This window comes from Mangifera indica, chromosome 5 (assembly GCF_011075055.1).
Source record: "Mangifera indica cultivar Alphonso chromosome 5, CATAS_Mindica_2.1, whole genome shotgun sequence".
Lineage (NCBI taxonomy): Eukaryota > Viridiplantae > Streptophyta > Magnoliopsida > Sapindales > Anacardiaceae > Mangifera > Mangifera indica.
In genome coordinates, this window is record NC_058141.1 from 11,482,018 (window position 1) to 11,499,547 (window position 17,530).

Genomic DNA, 17,530 nt, shown 5'->3' on the forward strand with positions numbered 1-17,530 from the left:
CGAGAATAATTTTTTTTGCGGTTTACACACAACCTTAGGATTAAAAAGTTCAGATAGACCCACAGGTTTTAAATATGAATCCTACCTTCCCTCACATTCATAAATTCATCATTTACTTTTGGTGATTGTGGTAATTTTAATTAGAGACGGAAACAAGGTGGGATATATCTTTTGTTATTTTTTTTGTTTTAAATTATTTTAATTTTAAGAGGGTTAACAATTATACAAGGTTTTAGATTGTATATTTATCTCACTAAACCAGGATATTAATTAAAAGGCCAAAAGACTTGTTTCCACTCAAGTTTAAGTGTAATATGAAACTCATACTTTTTAATTTTTAAAAATCAGAATACTCATTTATAAACAAAATTTTGTTATAAAACTCAGTTAATATTAAAAGTAAAATCATCATTTAACAAAAAATTAAAAAAACTACAATTTTTTTATATTTTCTCTTCTTAATTTGAAAATCTAATAATTTTTTTAATATAAAGTTTAAAAAGTAGCAATTTCCCTTCTAGAATTTTGAAACCATTGTTAGAAACAGTAAAATTTATCTTCTCTGACCATTTTGACTCTCTCCTCTTTATTTATCTCCTCTTGTTGACTTATTTTCACCCATTGACAATAATGATATCCTTCGATAAAGACACTCCAATGAAATCGTCTTTGTCAAAATTAATCGCTTTAATTAATAGATGAAAACAAGTTAATAAGAAGAGATAACCTAGATGAGAGGACAAATATGGCGGAGTTAATCACTTTATTTTGTTCACATATATTTGGATAGTTTTTTAAGATTTATTATAAATATGTATTAATTGGTCATTTATAATTTCATATAAATATTTAATAGTATATCAATTTTGCACGTATTTAAAAAATAATCAAAATATATAATATTTTAAGAAGAAAAAAATTAGTGGATAAATTCACAAAACACATATATTTTAGATAAAATAATAATTAGATATGAGTTCAAATACACATACTAATTTTCATATTAATATAATAAAACTACATTAATTTTATCTAATATTCAAGACAATTTTTTGATAAAATTATAATAATTTTTTTAACTATTGGAATGACTTGATAGGAAAAAAAAATTATTTGATTTTAAATTTATAAAATTATTCTATAATTAAAAAACAGTTTTTTTATATATTTTGAAATAATTTTAAATTAAAAATATTAAAAAATGATAAAACTATTCATACTTACTTCGGGTATATAAATATGTATATACTTTATATGTCATTTTGCGATTAGATATTACTTTATTCTTTATTCAAAATTATCAAATCACATAGTAACATATTATCTATTTACCCAATTAAGCACTTAAAAATGTATACATATAGTTCTATTGTTTGTAGAAGTATGATTTTAATAAGTAACGTTAAATATGAATCGAATTGAGCTTAAATACATTCAAGCTTAAGTTTGACTTGAACAATAAATTATTGGCTCCAGTTCATTGAATCAAAGTAAATGGTAGTTTAAGTTCAACTAATTTCTTAAGTTTGATGTTTAAAAATCGATTCGAGTTTATAGTGTAGATTCTTAGCTTTAATTTATAATTAATTGACAAAATAACGTTAATTTACTTAATAATAAACTAGAGTGCATTGTTTTGATAAATTGTTTGATATGACTCAAATTGGGCATTGAGTTAGAGCTTGAATCGATTTGAGTCATCCATCCAACACATGAGTAAAATCAAATCAAGCTCTCTCCAATTTGAGTTTAATTCGATTTCAAAAATAAGTCAATTCTCTTTATCTAAGCGTAACTTGCATGAATCCAAATTAAATTAAATTGATACTAGCCAATGTTCGAGTCTAACCGGATTTGGTTCAAGTGCAACCCTCCCAGTAAGTAGTATTTATTGAATTTTGTTGTTTAATCATTAATAACTACATGATTAAATTAAATTACCACTCACCATTTAATTACTTAACTCAAATATTCACTAAAACTATGTACTAAATAATAATTAACATAGTAACTCAATAGATCTAATTACCAAAGTCTCTTTTTTTTTTTTTAATTTATATTAGATTGATTTGAATTACCGTTTCCCTTATAGTTTCCCAATAAGAATATATTGATGTCCCCCTAATATTTTTTTTTAAATCAAATCTTTATCAAAACTATTTACCAAACTACATATTAACTTAATAAAATTGGTAAAATTTACCTATAATTTTTTTAAAATAAATATCCCACTTTTGAGAGCTAAAATAAGTCTATGAATTAATAGAAATATTTAATTGAGTGATACGTAAAATATTATTTAAAAAAAAACCCGATTAAATAACCAAAATTTTGTTTAACTTATTGAAACACTCAGATGATTGAAAAGAGTATGATGAGGAAGCAAAAACACATGCACTCATACATACGTACATACATAATATTCTTTTACTGTAAACAATCAATAATAAAAATTAAACTCACAAGTGGTTTAAATCAATTGCAATCGATTGAGCTATGCCTAGTCAAGTTGAGTTGTTATTGTATGATTCATTTAATCCTACAAGTAGTTTGAATCATTTGCAATCTTAAAAGTAGATGATGGGAGAACAAGAACTATCAAGGCACAACAGCCACAAAAGTCTAGTCGAATGCATAAGCCAGTTGTGATTATTTGTAAATATTGGCCGGACAACTTGAGCGGGAGGAGGAGACTGAGTCAACAAATACAACAAAATAATAAATTCAAGAAGCAGGACAACTAGAACATGATGAGGACGTTATGTAACAAAGACAAACAGGATCAATTAACTATACGAAATATGTGAGTGAAACATGAGACAATTGGTTATTGGGAGGAGTACTTTGTTTTTTTTCTTTAACCAAATTGTGAGATTATAATTGTTACATTCTCTGTATATTGAATGGGGATAGAACGAATGAAAAGAAGGACAATTTTTGGCTTATTTTCGTCCTTTGTTTGGAGTTGAGTGCATCATTGAATTTAACTAATTATTCTCTATTTTATATACTACACTATTTGTTTTTTGTTTTTTTACTGCTATTAGTAGACTGAACAATGGCAATTTTTTTAACCATGCCTTAAGAAAAATCAAATCACGTTTAAATTTATTAATATGATTTAGTGATCCTATATTTTATAGTATAATTTAATATAGACCAAAAGAATTATTCTCATCCAAGGTTTAGTGTAAACTCAAACTTATATCAGTTAATTTTTAAAAATTCAAACTCCCACTCATTAATTAAATTTGGTTGTTACTATCAGCGATAAAATTATCATTTAGAAATTTGATTTAAACTTATATTTTAAATTACTCTTAAGTTTTGAAATTTTTATTTTTTGCTTTATAACTTCATATTTTTCAAGTTTAAAAACTAATTTTCTCTCAAAGTCTAGGGTTTGCAAACTTTTTCCCATATACAATACCCCCCCCCCCAACTTTTTAAAAAGTTATAGTGGAACCCAACTTCCTTTCTCCTTATCTCCAGCGACGATTCATCGAAGATGACAGTGGAATCTTTTCCTCCTCTTGGTTGCCCTCTTTTTGCTATCCAACTGTTTTTGTTGGAGATAAAAATAAAGGGTTTTTGTCTCAGATAAAGACAAAGGGTCTTTATCTAAAACGAAGACCAGTCATCTTAGAAGAAGACGACTGGCTAGATAGTGATGGGAAGGTGATTGGGAGGGAGAGGGAAGGAAGGAGAAAGAGATCGACCGCTATCTCCGACGATTCATCACCGAAGAGAAAGAGGAAGAAAGCTAGGTTTAATTGTAATTTTCTAAAAAAATTGGGGGGTGACATAAATAAAAAAAAAGTTTACATCTATAGACTTAGGAGATAGGGAAGTGAGTTTTTAAACCTGAAAAATATGAAATTAGAGAGAAGAAAAAATTTTAAAATTTAAAAATGATCATAAATTATGTTTAAATAAAATTTTTTTATGATAGTATTATCTTTTATAATAATAATAAAATTTAATAAAAAAGATTAAAGTTAAATTTGTAATACTTAATAAATATTAATTTGGGCTTACAACAAACTTTAGGTGAAAATATGTCTTTTGACATTTAATATATTTGGCTTAAAAATGTAAAATATAATTTAATTTATTTATTTTTTAAAATGATTCTGCTTCGTTTTGGGTATCAAAATTCGTTATCGAATTTTCAACATTATTACCCTGTTCTATTTTAGGTAAAACTACGAAGTGATTCATTAGGCGTCAATCTCATCAAACTGTTTCAAATTAAAATGTACAGCTCATTGCTGCGGTTCACATGCAGCTTATTAACGTCGGGTGGATGGCCTAGGTTTCGGCCATCTTAAATCGTCGGCGTTGATCTGTGTCTGCGTCCACTTTCTCAGCCAGGTACGCAAGTCCAAAAATATTGTCTCATCCTTCGTAGGGTAAAGTCTCATGAACATTCAATAATTTCACATTATCTATACTCTCACGGAATGAGGATTACTAAAGCAACTTAGTAACTAAATGAAAGAGATAGTCCTTTCAGGCGTATTTTTCGTAGTTCAAATTATTTTAGCCATCAATTTCGGCACCGGCCGGGATCTTATCCTGGGAAAAAAAAAATTTAGGAAGATTGTTAAGCAGTGTCACAAACATGAATCAAATCTGAAAATATAGGCTGTTCTTTGAAGAATTTGTTATAACAAAGGCCAAATGACTATTTTCCATGTAAGTTTTAACGTGTTTTCAAACTCACATTCATAGAATTTAAAAAACTCAAAGTCTCACTTATAAACCATATGTAGTTAAAATTTTTCGTTAAAGATAAAAGTAAAATCATTAATTTACTAATAATATTAAAAAAATATAAATTTCGTTATAATTTTCCTTTTAAGTTTTAAAAATTAACAATTTTATCTATACCTAAAAATTTTTAACTTTGAAAAACCACAATTTTTTCTCCCAAACATTTTTCCTTCCCTCCTCTGACTACTATTTCCGGTGTCAATAACCTCCTGTATCTACTACCCTAAAACGTTAGTTAGTACATAATAGGACACGACGACCTCTCATTTTTAAATCTTTTTGTTGGTGTTAGTCGATATTTTGTAGTGGAGAAAGGTAGTTGTCGACATCAAAAATAGTAGTTGGAAGGGTAAATAAAAAAAATTTTAGATTTAAAGAGAAAATTAAAAAACTTTACCTAGAATGGAGTTATTAGTTTTTAAAATTTAAAAAAAAAATTAATAAATTATATATATTTTAAATATTATTAATAAAATAACGATTTTATCTTTTTTTTAATAAAAAATTTTACCAACAATTAATGTATAAATAAGATTTTAAATTTTTAAATCATATAAAAATAATTTTAAAAACATATTAAAATTTGGGTTTTAAAAAAAAAAAAAAAAGTCTTCAGTCTTATAACAAAATGTGAATTATGGCGTCTGAAGAAACTGATCGTGATCCTAGAACGGTTAATCTGAATTTCTTTAGCCCCGTGAATTTTTCGGCACAGAAATCTATACATATTTCGAGAAACAGGTAACACGTTTATGTGAGTATATAGGGCAGTGCTGGTTTCCCAAGGATGATAAAAAACTTAGGGCTATAAACAGAAGTGTGGATATGACTGAGAGACGTCATGAGATGAGCTCAAGGTTTCAAGGGTTTATTTATTTATTTTTTTTTGTGAAATTTAATGGGTTTAAAGTTGCTCCAATCCAAAGCGACAAGGACAGGCACGGGGGAGGGCCATGCCAACGCATGCTCCTTAAAAAATGGGAGTGGGACTGGGATGTCTGTTTCCCTTACTAATTATAGTTGTCATGGTTTCCCTCGTTTCTTTTTATATCATTTTAAAATAACCTAATAAGATATTATCAAATTAAATGATGTGGCTAAGTTTATATAATTTATTTATATATATATATATATTATATCCTCATTGTTGTGAATTTCAACATCAATCAAAGAAATATATAAGGAGATCCTTAGTTTTTGGGGGCTTCAAGAAATATGAGACAATTTAATTAGAATCTTCTCATCTGATTCACCTTTAATTTCAAAGCTTTGGCTATACAATATCTTTGATAATAAATAATTGGTACGCGATTACAAATACAATGATAATTTCCACCCAATGTTTGGCCAAAGACTTGTTTCACCCATTAAATACATAAATCACATTTTTTTTTTGCTCAAAATCTAACATCATCGGTAGAAATTATCAACAATGACCGCCGGTGACCGATCACATGGAGAAAGAACGGAACTATATGCCCTTAACCGGGTGAAGGACATTCTGTTGACTTAAAAAATGGGTGAGAGTTGTTGAGCTCTAAATTCAGTTTCACCGACTTAGATATACGTTCATTGATTAGGTCTTCGAATTCTTAATATTTCTGCACTCGAAAGCCCTTCACGTGGCATCAGACAGTAACTCAAATGTTAGATGCAACTTGTACTTAACTACACAGGGACATGCTACTTTCTGTCCATGTTGTTTACTTTCTGAACTCCATCAAATCATAATAGTACTATTATCTATTCATTTATACTGTTTCAGACACTGGATAATTAATCACCGAGAAATCTTGGAAACTCTTAACTCAGATTCGAAGCCCTACATGTTCTGTCTGAAATCCTTTTAAGATAATGTTTTTTTAAGGTCTTTTGTAGCTGGTGTGGAATCTATTCTTTAGATACAATGCAATTATATGATTTTTAAATTGCCAAGCTACCAAAAATAGTTTTGTCGAATATAATATGTGTGTTCTCTATTATTATATGGTGTTGATTTATTTTTGTTTTTTTCAATTATTTATTTTTAAACCAGGCGACGTCTACATCATCAAAGTGATCAATCAATTTATTGATAATAGTGATATGTAGGACCAAATCTTAGGTGAACAAAATGAAGGTACAAACGTTCAATGAAGAGGTGAGCATTCATTTTTACTTCAAATTTTTTAACAAAGTCATCTTATGGACACTCTTTTACAAGTAGTAAATGCAACAACGGATGTGCTTCACCTACTTACACAATATATTTAATAACACATATAATTAAATTTTTACCGAATATTATATTATATAGTTTTTATTATTATAAAATGTTCAAATACATGGTGCACCAAAGAAGATGCCAAACTAACCCTTCAGATTTTGGCAGTTCTTCTATAATCCCTCTAACCCACCCCCAAATTGTTTAGTTTTCTTGACACTTGCACAGGCACTCTTTGGAAATGGAGAAAGCAAAAAGGTTCAGACTATCCAACCGTAAAAAGAATCACAACTGGAAAATTCACTGATTGTTTATTAGTCTTTGTAGATAATGACGGGATATAGAATTTTATTGATCGGCTTGTCATTTTTCTTTTCGAATATGTTTAAAATCATGGGTGGTGCATATTGTTTCGATTCCAGCCAAGTAGCGTCGATATGTTGTTATCGTCCATTATTGTTAATACTTTTTATTCACAAAATTAAAGCGATTGAATTTTCAGTAATAATAGCATCTGATTGAAATAACTTTGATAAAAAAAATAGTGAAAATTTTAATTGTTGTAACCGGAAAATATAAAAGTTACATTATTTCAATTAAAAAAAAAGTATAAATTGCTTCAATTGAAATAAAAAAGAAGTGATAGTTTGTTTTTAAGTTTACTATTTATTGTATTTTATGAATTTTATTTTTAATTTTTTATGCTTTTGCAAATTATTAATTGAATATGGGCAAATGACTGATTGCATCAGCAGTTTCATGGTTAAGGAAAAGATGAAGATCAATATAATGTGTACATACCATTTAGATATATATAGATGATGTATTTATCATATGATTAAATATTATTTTATTTTTAATTAATTTAATATTATTTAATCATATGATAATATATTATTATGTATTTAAATTGTATATAAAAAATAAAACGTGTAGTTTTATTGAAAGATCAATGACTATTTTATCCACTAACTGTCCATTGGAAAAACAAAATGAAGAACAGCTAGACAAAATTCATGCCAGAAACAACGATAATCCTCCGTTGTCAAGAATCGCAGAATCAGCATCAAAAGAAACATTAATGGTAGGGCAGCTGCCTGCTGATGGTGATGTATGAAAACCCAATAAATTGGCAAATTAATTAAACACGCAACTCCATGTATACTTAATTTGACTTTTGCAAAGTAAATTCAGTTATTAATAGCATAGAAAATTTTATTAGATTTATTTTTCCCATTTTCCTATCACGAGTTTCCTGGCTACCCGTCAATAACTTATTGAGCTACTCTTCAACATTACTGAGTAGATATGATACTAAAACAAGACTAAAGTTCATAGACGAAAGAAAGGGTTGAGTTTCTAGATAAATGATTTTTTTAATTTTTGTGTGTTGAACGTTAGCTGGAATTAGCGTCAATGAGTTTCTTATTTATGCAGGCGATTCCGTAAAACACGTCGTGGAGCTTCATCAATTCTATATATATGTCAGCAACTTAACAACTAACCAACTCGATCGTATCTTTTTTCCTTCTCTTTGTCGGAAAAGAACTACGTGCAAAAGAAGAAGAAGAAAAAAAATGACTCTGTCACCCGCATTTTCTACAGCCAAGAGCAGCAGGGTCCTGATCATTGGAGCCACCGGCTTCATAGGTCGCTTTGTTGCCGATGCCAGCCTCGACTCCGGTCGACCCACCTATGTTCTCGTCCGCTCCAGTGTCAGTAGCCCCAGTAAGGCCAAAATCACCCAGCAACTGCAAGACAAAGGCGCTGTTATATTATCTGTATTTTCTCTAACATCGCTATGATATTGTTTTTGTCGTTGTTTTCATATGTACTTGATTACTCATATATATTCATACATGAAGGGATCAATAAGTGACAAGGAAGTAATAGAGGAAATGTTGAAAGAGCATGACATTGATATCGTAATATCGACTGTTGGTGGTGAAAATATATTAAACCAGCTCCCTCTCGTAGAAGCCATTAAAGCTGCTGGCACCGTTAAGGTAAGGAACATTTGTGAAGCTTGAATGAAATCTTGGAGTTCACCATTTCTTGGTATTACTAAACGTGGAAATGCACGTTGCAGAGATTTTTGCCATCTGAGTTTGGGCATGATGTGGACAGAGCTGACCCGGTGGAACCAGGTCTCCTCATGTACAAAGAAAAGCGCAAAGTTAGGCGTTTAATTGAAGAACTTGGTGTTCCTTACACATACATTTGCTGTAATTCAATTGCTTCTTGGCCCTATCACGACAATCACCACCCGTCGGAAGTTCTTCCTCCGTTGGATCAGTTTAAAATCTACGGTGACGGTAGCGTCAAAGGTACGCAATATACATATACACAGATGTAACTAACTGAGATAATTTTTACCCACAAATTTCGAAGTAAAGTTGCCTTACTGAATAAGCTTGAAGAGCCCCCTGAATCTCATAAAAATAAAGAAGTCTTTGTCCACTACCAAAGACGGTTGAATTTATCCATACTGCCAAAGTGGTAGCACAAACTTGGAAGAGTTGTCTCTGGTATCAAAATCCTTTTCGGTGTTGTCTCTTTCATTTCCGTACTTTCTCACTCCTTATCCGCGTGGTCTGTAATTCTTACCTCGGTCAAATTAGGTAAATAAATAATTATTCATCATAATATAATTAAATATTATATTATCTTTAATATTTAAATATTTAAATATATAATAATATATTATTATTTATAATTCTACTCATTTCTTATTGTCTGATTTACTTTTGTTATCTTAAAAATGATCGTTTGTCTATTATATTTACGCACATTCAGTTTCAACTTGATGGAAATTGAGTGCATACGGTTTACTTTGTGTGGTTTTAAAAGCTTTAAATTGTGGCTTTCTTTGGTTTTTCTTGGTAATAAAGACAGGTGGTACTCCCTACCGGTATTGACCAACTAACCTTCAGAGATATCATATTTTTCTCAGGGAAGAGTAATGTTATGTATTAAATATTATTTTATTTTTAATTTAAAATTATTTAATTATATAATAATATATTATTCATATATCTCAATCATATATTAAAAATATATACTGCAGAGGTGGTCACATGCATAGTTTCATCATAATTGCTTCTATTTGTCCTTTACTAGCCAAACTTTATGGGCGTACAGAGTACTTTTGTCAAGTCCCACAAAATACAATGTATCCAGCTCCACTAGATCAGGCCCAGACAAATTCTATCCAAGCCTGGACAAACTACACCACCCGTATTTAAATTACTGGGATATTGTTAAATAAAGGATAAAACTTTCTAAGGACAAAAGTTATAAATTATTTGATTAAAAAATATTTAATGGTAAAATTGTTATTTTCTCTGATAAAAAAAAAATAAAAGCTCTTATTATCTTTTGGGAAAATAATAGTTCTTAAAATTTAAAAATCAAAATAAAAATTAATAAAAAATCTAAAATAGATTTTTTCTATTTTAGTTTTAAAATAGAAAATGTAAATACTAATAGATACAAACAAATTATTAGCCTTCTTTGTAGTGAAGATCAGTAAATATGGTTTTGTGTTGCAGCTTACTTTGTTGCTGGCACTGATATTGGAAAATTTACAATGAAAATTGCTGATGACATTCGAGCGGTGAACAAAATTGTTCATTTTCGACCACCATCCAATTGCTATAACATTAACGAGCTTGCATGTTTATGGGAAAAGAAAATTGGAAGAACTTTACCCAGAGTTACTGTTACTGAGGATGATCTTCTTGCTGCTGCTGCTGCTGCAGGAGGTTCGTTCTAATCCCACAACTTTGACTAAATTTTGAGTAAAATTAAGTTTACAAATGTCTTAATTAATTTTGGTGCAGAAAATCGTATACCACAAAGCATTGTTGCATCATTCACACATGATATCTTCATAAAAGGTTGTCAGGTTAATTTTTCGATTGATGGCCATGCTGACGTCGAAGTGAACGATCTGTATCCTGATGAACAATTTCGTAGCTTGGCTGATTGCTTCACTGACTTTGCCCTCCAGTTAAATGATAAAACTGTGGAGAATGATGAGAAGCCACAGCCACAGCCACTGCCACTGCCACTCCCACCCACCAAACTTCCCACTCCAAATATTTGTGCTTGATGATATCTACTTTCAGTTGTTTTCAAATAATGTCATCATGTATTCTCAAGTCATATTTTCCCATTATGTCGCAAGAATTAATGCACTAAATTTATGTTGCAAATTCGTTGAATAATTTATTTATTCTATTTATCTTAAAACGCGATGCAGTTGTAGGTTCCGAGATCTACCGTCTGCACCCGACGACTTTAAGGTCAATAGAGTAAAGTGATCCTATGGACACCCACACCCACACCCACATATATGTATATACGTATATTAATTGAAATAGTTCATTAGATTTTTATTATATTTCAATTAATTATAACATATTATCTACATCAAAATCTTTCTTTATTCTTTACAAGATTCACTGTCGGTGTCACGGATCTCACACTCTTCCATTCTGAAGTGGTACAATAATTGTTTTATATTTCACGGTTGTTTGGTTGGAGTTTTACAAAAATTATTTTGATAATTTTATTTAATTTATCAGTATTATAAAATTATAATAATTTTTTATTATCAATAATGATATAATAGATAATATAGAAGGTGATATAATTATCATTTTCACTCTATATATATTAAAAGATTACCAAAGTAATTTTAATTTTATTATAATTATAACCTTATTTATTAAAATTTTAAGATAAAAATAATTTTATTTTCAATTAATATAATAAATAACATAAAAATATTTTAGAATAATTATATCTAAAGACATTTAAGAAAAATAATATATTACTATTCTTTTATTATCTCTAATTAAACACAATAATAATTTATATCTACTTATTTTTACTAAATTTTATCAAACTTAGTAATAATTTATATTCAATAATTTTTAAAATAATTTATTAATTTTGATAATAAAATATTATCTAAACCAAACGTCTCTTTAGGTGTGTAATTGATGGGAAATTAATTGAAATGATCTAAATTAAAGGGATTTAAATGAAATAGGCCAATTTTTTAACAGAGATGATAAAAATTCAAAATTTAATATCAAAATTACCCTTTATATATCTTATATAAACCTAAACTTATATCAACAAAGAGCAATGTTTACGTATTTATTTTGAATATATAAATGAGTATACACTTATATGTATCATTATATAATTAAGTATTATTTTATCTTTAATTTAAAATTATCCAATCATATGATAACACGTAAAAGTATAAACTTATTTGTATATTCAAAGTAGGTATGCATAGTTTTATTAATCAAGAAAAAAGCATTACAACACACCCTACAATCTCTGAAATTTCACATTTGCACCATCTAACTTAAATTTCAATGTCATTGTTTCGATATCAAAAAAGGATGTTCACTATATCCAGATATTTATATGAACATTATCTTAAATTTTCATTTATTTGTTGATAGTGTTTTATTTCATGGTGTATTGAATATTGGTTTTGAATTGAGTTTCAAAATGACGAATGATAGCATAATGTGGGGGTAGGGAAACCAGAGGTTAATAACATTTTAACAGGTGGGGGTAAATAATACTTTACCCCATGGGGTTTTATTCAGTAATTTAACATGCAAGGGTAAACTGATATTTTACCGTGATAAGGTTATTAGATATTTTACCATACAGAGGAACATTGATATTTTATCATGCGGGCAGGTGAACTGATATTTATCATGTAACGGGTAAATTGATATTTGCCAAGTTTCCAAGAGTATATTTTGTGCTTTTGGCTATAAGAGACCTTTGGAATGGGTGCAATTGATAGTTACCACGTGGGAGGTAAATTGATAATTTACCATTCAGAGGGTAGAAAGACATTAGCCATATTTCATGTTGAATTTTTCTAAGAGTATATTTCGTACTGTTGGTCATGATACATAGGAGAACCTTTGAATGGGTGCAATCAATATTTATAAAGTGGGGACAAATGCATATTTTACCATACAGGCATACATGGCAATGGACTGTGTCGGGTCAACTCGGCTTTAGCTCGGCCCATCGAGCTTATGGTCATACAGAAATAGGCTTTTAGGTCAGACTGGCCTATATATTTTTGAAAGCCTAAAGTCCAACCTTATATATAAATTGGTTGGGTCAAGTCTTAAATAGGTCGACTCATTTAAATAATTTCTTAAAAAATTTTAATTAAAATTTTAAATATAAATTATTTTTTAATTATTAAAATTGAGAATAATAGCTCAAATATTTTATTTATAATCTCTCATTTGTGACAAAGGAATATTGTAGTTACATGATAAAAAATATTATAAATTTATAATATAGTACAAATGAATTAATTTATATACTATATAAATTACAAACATAAATAAAATATATATATTATATTATTTATCTACTAATTTTTAACATTCAAATCTCTAAATTTTTTTGACATTAAATCTATTTGTAATATTTTGCAATGAAAAAATTAAAATAAAAATGAAATTATAAAAACAAAGAATTATTATTTATTAATTCATATAATTTTTGAAAGAGAGATGATGAAAGAAAATGCGATTGAGAATATAATAAAAGAATTGAGATTGAGAGAAATTGAAATTGATAAAGAGTTAGATTAGTTTATATAGAGAAAAATAAATAAATTAAAAAAAAAAAAAAACTTAAAGGCTTCTACTTTGGTAGAAGGGTTCTGCCCTTTCGCCATCTGATTTTTTTTTTAATTTTTAAATAGTAACGAATCAAGCCGGGTCAACCTATGGGCTTAATATTAAAGCCTATGGCCCGGTTTGAAAGGCTTATGAGTTAGGCTCGACACATTACAGTATTAAGTCAGACCTTAACAGACTAAACTTTAAATTCGTGCTTGAGGTCAGGCCTCCATTTGACCCAACCTAATTGACGTGTCTACATACAAGGGTAAATGATATTTGCCAAATTACGTACGAAAATTTTTAAAAGTATATTTTGTGTTGTTAGTTAAATATATTTAAAAACTTATAAATACCTGTAATGAATATTTCCCACGCAAGGGGATAATTAATATTTTACCATGTGAAGGGTGAATTGATATTATATCATATCATATGTAAATTGATACCATAAACCTCAAACTCGGAAAACCATATCCTAAACCTCTATGATGTTGCCCTAAAACCTTAAACTGTAAATTCGTAAACCCTTAAAACCTTAAATCAAGAAACCTTAAATCCTAAATCTCTTAAACTCTAAAATCCCTGAATCTAGAAAATCGTAGACCCTTAAATTGATATTTTGTAATATTATATTTGTACATTTTGTTTTAAATGTTCTCATTGTAAGGTTAATCGAAATGATGAATTATGCAATAGTTCAATATAAAGGAGAATGGATAGAAAATGATGATAATCGAATGAAATATGTTAAAGAACAACAAAAAGTTGTTAAATTCTTGCGAACACAACATTCAAGGGATTATATTAATCCAATCGTTGAGCAAGCTTCTCCATACTGATTGGGAGAGGAACAACATTTTTTTAAGCATGAAACCAAGAGTATCGATAGTGACACACCTATCAACATCATAAATAATCAAGATATTGACTATCTTAGTGGCATTTCTCTTCAATCACTCATTAATCTATAGATGCATTTTGTAGAAACCATCAACTATAATGTTCAACAACCACAACAAGATGCACAACACAATGTTAGTTTACACGGGTGGAGTTGCATCATTATGTAGAAGATGGAGATGATCATTTACTAGGGGTTCAAAATGTTGGCTTTAATCCCAAAAAAGAATTTGATGATCATGACTAGGCAATTTTGCATGATGTCACGTGTTGGGTAATATAGAAGAATAGGTACGTGGCAATAAGGAAAATGTTTTGAATTTGGGTGTCTTTGATCATGAGAATAAAATGTATGATATTCCTATGGAGAAATTGGAGTTCGTGGACAAGACCAATGTTAATTATAGGTCAATAGGTATGAGTAGTTTCTAGCATCCAAATCTGGTGCATGTTAATGTACCTCTTGAGGTTGAGAATATTATGAATGGTTTATTTGATTGGTTACCTCATTTCCTTAACCAACCATCCAAATCTAATGCTTGATGAGTGAATAAAGATGGATGATGTGTTAAAGCAAATAACATATTCTCAGATAAAAAACTGTTTGCAAGATGCATTCAGATGATGTGTTACAGAGAATGGATACCAATACAAAGTTCATAAGTCAACAAAATCTAGATAAGAGGTTGAATGTCTCCATAAGTAATGCTGATGGCATGTCAAGGTGATATGGTTAGAAGGTTGTGACTACTTCCAACAATGTCGTGTGGACACCAAGCTTACGTGTCTGAGAGATCAAATAATGTCATATCATAGGTAAGTTAGGGTCAGCGTTTTAGGTCAAATATTAAAGATAAGATTTATATTAGTTGATCGTGTATATCGGTCTAATGTAATACCCTTCTCTAGATACATGCCCCCAAAGGAAATATAGACATGAAGAGGTATACTGACTTAAAACTTTTTAAAACTTAACATGCATTTACTTCAATCACACAACCAAAATCAAGTCACACACATAAGCATGATAAATATCACTCAAAGCATGTACAAAAGGTGTCACTATAATATAAACAGGAACAACATTTGGTTAGTAAGATTATTGACTTGTTTTAAAATGTATTAGTTTTTAAGTTATTTGTTAATAAGTTAAAGTGTTATATTGCTTGTTTTGTTAATAATAAATCGGGATAATTTTAAAAAGAAATTGAAATACTAAAAATACTTAAGAGAGTGAAAAACAATGGATGTTTTAAATCAATTTAAATTATATCAAATCAATGCAAATATAATTCAAATCGAGCTACAACTACAAAAATTTGATTCGATTATTTTAGGTCGACTTATAATTAAGGATCTTTGACTCGAAACTCAAACTAACAAAACATGATTATGACTCGATAACATGAAATGTTATGTGTAATTGTCCATTGAGTGAATCCACAAGTATTTTACTTATAAAATATATAATTTGAAATTAACTCCGAATGGGAAAAGAACAACCATGCAATGGTGCACTGAACATGATAACTCAAATTTATCCAATTTAATTATTTGAAAAAACAAAGTTATTCTTTTATAATCATTAAAAATTAACATCTATATAAAATATTAGATTTTACTTTTACCTATAGTTACATATTGAAGAAATTTTTGAAACATTTAAAAAAAAAGAATTAAAGTTTGCCTCAAATTTCAGTTTCGTCGTTGCAATCAATTATGAATATTATGGTAGTAAGATACACAAGGCATCTGCGCAACCGTTGCTCAATAAGCTACCGCAGCTGAGTGCATGGTTCTTTCTATCTGTATGGAGGCTGACTGTAGACCCTATCATATAACTTAATACATATCAATGATCAAACTGGTTATCTCATTAATTCATGATTTGTCCGGTTCAGTTAGCTGGTTCAATATCATTTGAAATATTGCCAAAATTCACCAATTTTTAACTTCAAATAGGGCAGAAGAGGGGATAGTAGAGTACTTTGGGTGAAAATGCAACAAAATCAAATGTTGAGGACCATGTAAGTCTACAGGACTCAATGGCAAGTTGTAAAATGTAAGAGGGTCAGTTTGTAATTTTTCAGTTTAAATATATGCAAAAACAATAATATGTTATTATATAATTAAATATTATTTTATCTCTTATTTAAATTATCTAATTATGAAATGACTCTGTATCTGTACAATATTACCTTTCTAATTATGTAAGCTATTTTAATAAAATTCGTTTCTCTCTCCATTCTTCTAGAATAATCTTTTCTCTCTTCTCTCCTTCTTCGTTGCTTAGCTTCTCAGATTAGGGTTTTGATTTTTGCTATTCTTTTGAGTCTGGTTCAAATTTTGGCAGATGCTAATGAGCAGCAAAAGATTGAACGGGTTGTTGCGGTGAAAGATTGTGTTGAGCAAAAATGAAAATGCAGCAACAACTTTCGTTGTTCCAAAATGTGCAAAATAGAAATGAGGAGAATAAGTTTCACAAATTAGGGGATTAACTTTTGTGGAACCCGCTTCTGTTTGTTTTGACCGATTTTGATCGAGTTTTTCATTAACCTAATTTTTTATTAAACTTAGATCGGATCATAAGCCAGTTTACAATTGAATTAGTGAACCAGCTAGTCCAATCTCATTTTGAAAACATTATTATTAACTATTTCATATAGATGTCGTTTTCCAAAATGAAAATTTTCTCATGTCTTAGTTTTATAGATGGAATTTATATGTGCATTTTATATAGTAACAAGGCAGTCAGAACTTACACATGCAAATATTTATCATTTTATATAGTAAGAGGCATCCTGCCACCATTTTTAACAATGTGCTTGCAGCATCGATCCATCACGGAATCCAAATTTACGTGCTGAACTATATTTAACCAGAAATTATATTAATTGCAGAGAAAAACACAACAGACACAGAAATATATAGACCCAAAAGGAGAGAAGAGAGAAGAGGAAAG

General features: G+C 29.1%; 1 protein-coding gene across 2 annotated transcripts; it reads left to right on the forward strand.

The window, feature by feature from the left end:
* Window positions 1-8,410: 8,410 nt before the first annotated feature.
* On the forward strand, window positions 8,411-11,196 carry LOC123215765 (leucoanthocyanidin reductase-like). Of its 2 annotated transcripts, none has more exons than XM_044635990.1 (5): window positions 8,411-8,760; window positions 8,845-8,985; window positions 9,069-9,306; window positions 10,531-10,743; window positions 10,822-11,196. In XM_044635990.1, the coding sequence occupies exons 1-5, from the start codon at window positions 8,557-8,559 to the stop codon at window positions 11,091-11,093; spliced, it is 1,068 nt and encodes a 355-aa protein (XP_044491925.1). In that variant the 5' UTR covers window positions 8,411-8,556; the 3' UTR covers window positions 11,094-11,196. The 2 variants fall into 2 exon arrangements, with proteins under 2 accessions (XP_044491925.1, XP_044491927.1); XM_044635992.1 differs by having other exon boundaries at window positions 10,531-10,729; window positions 10,817-11,196.
* The last annotated feature ends 6,334 nt before the right edge of the window (window positions 11,197-17,530 follow it).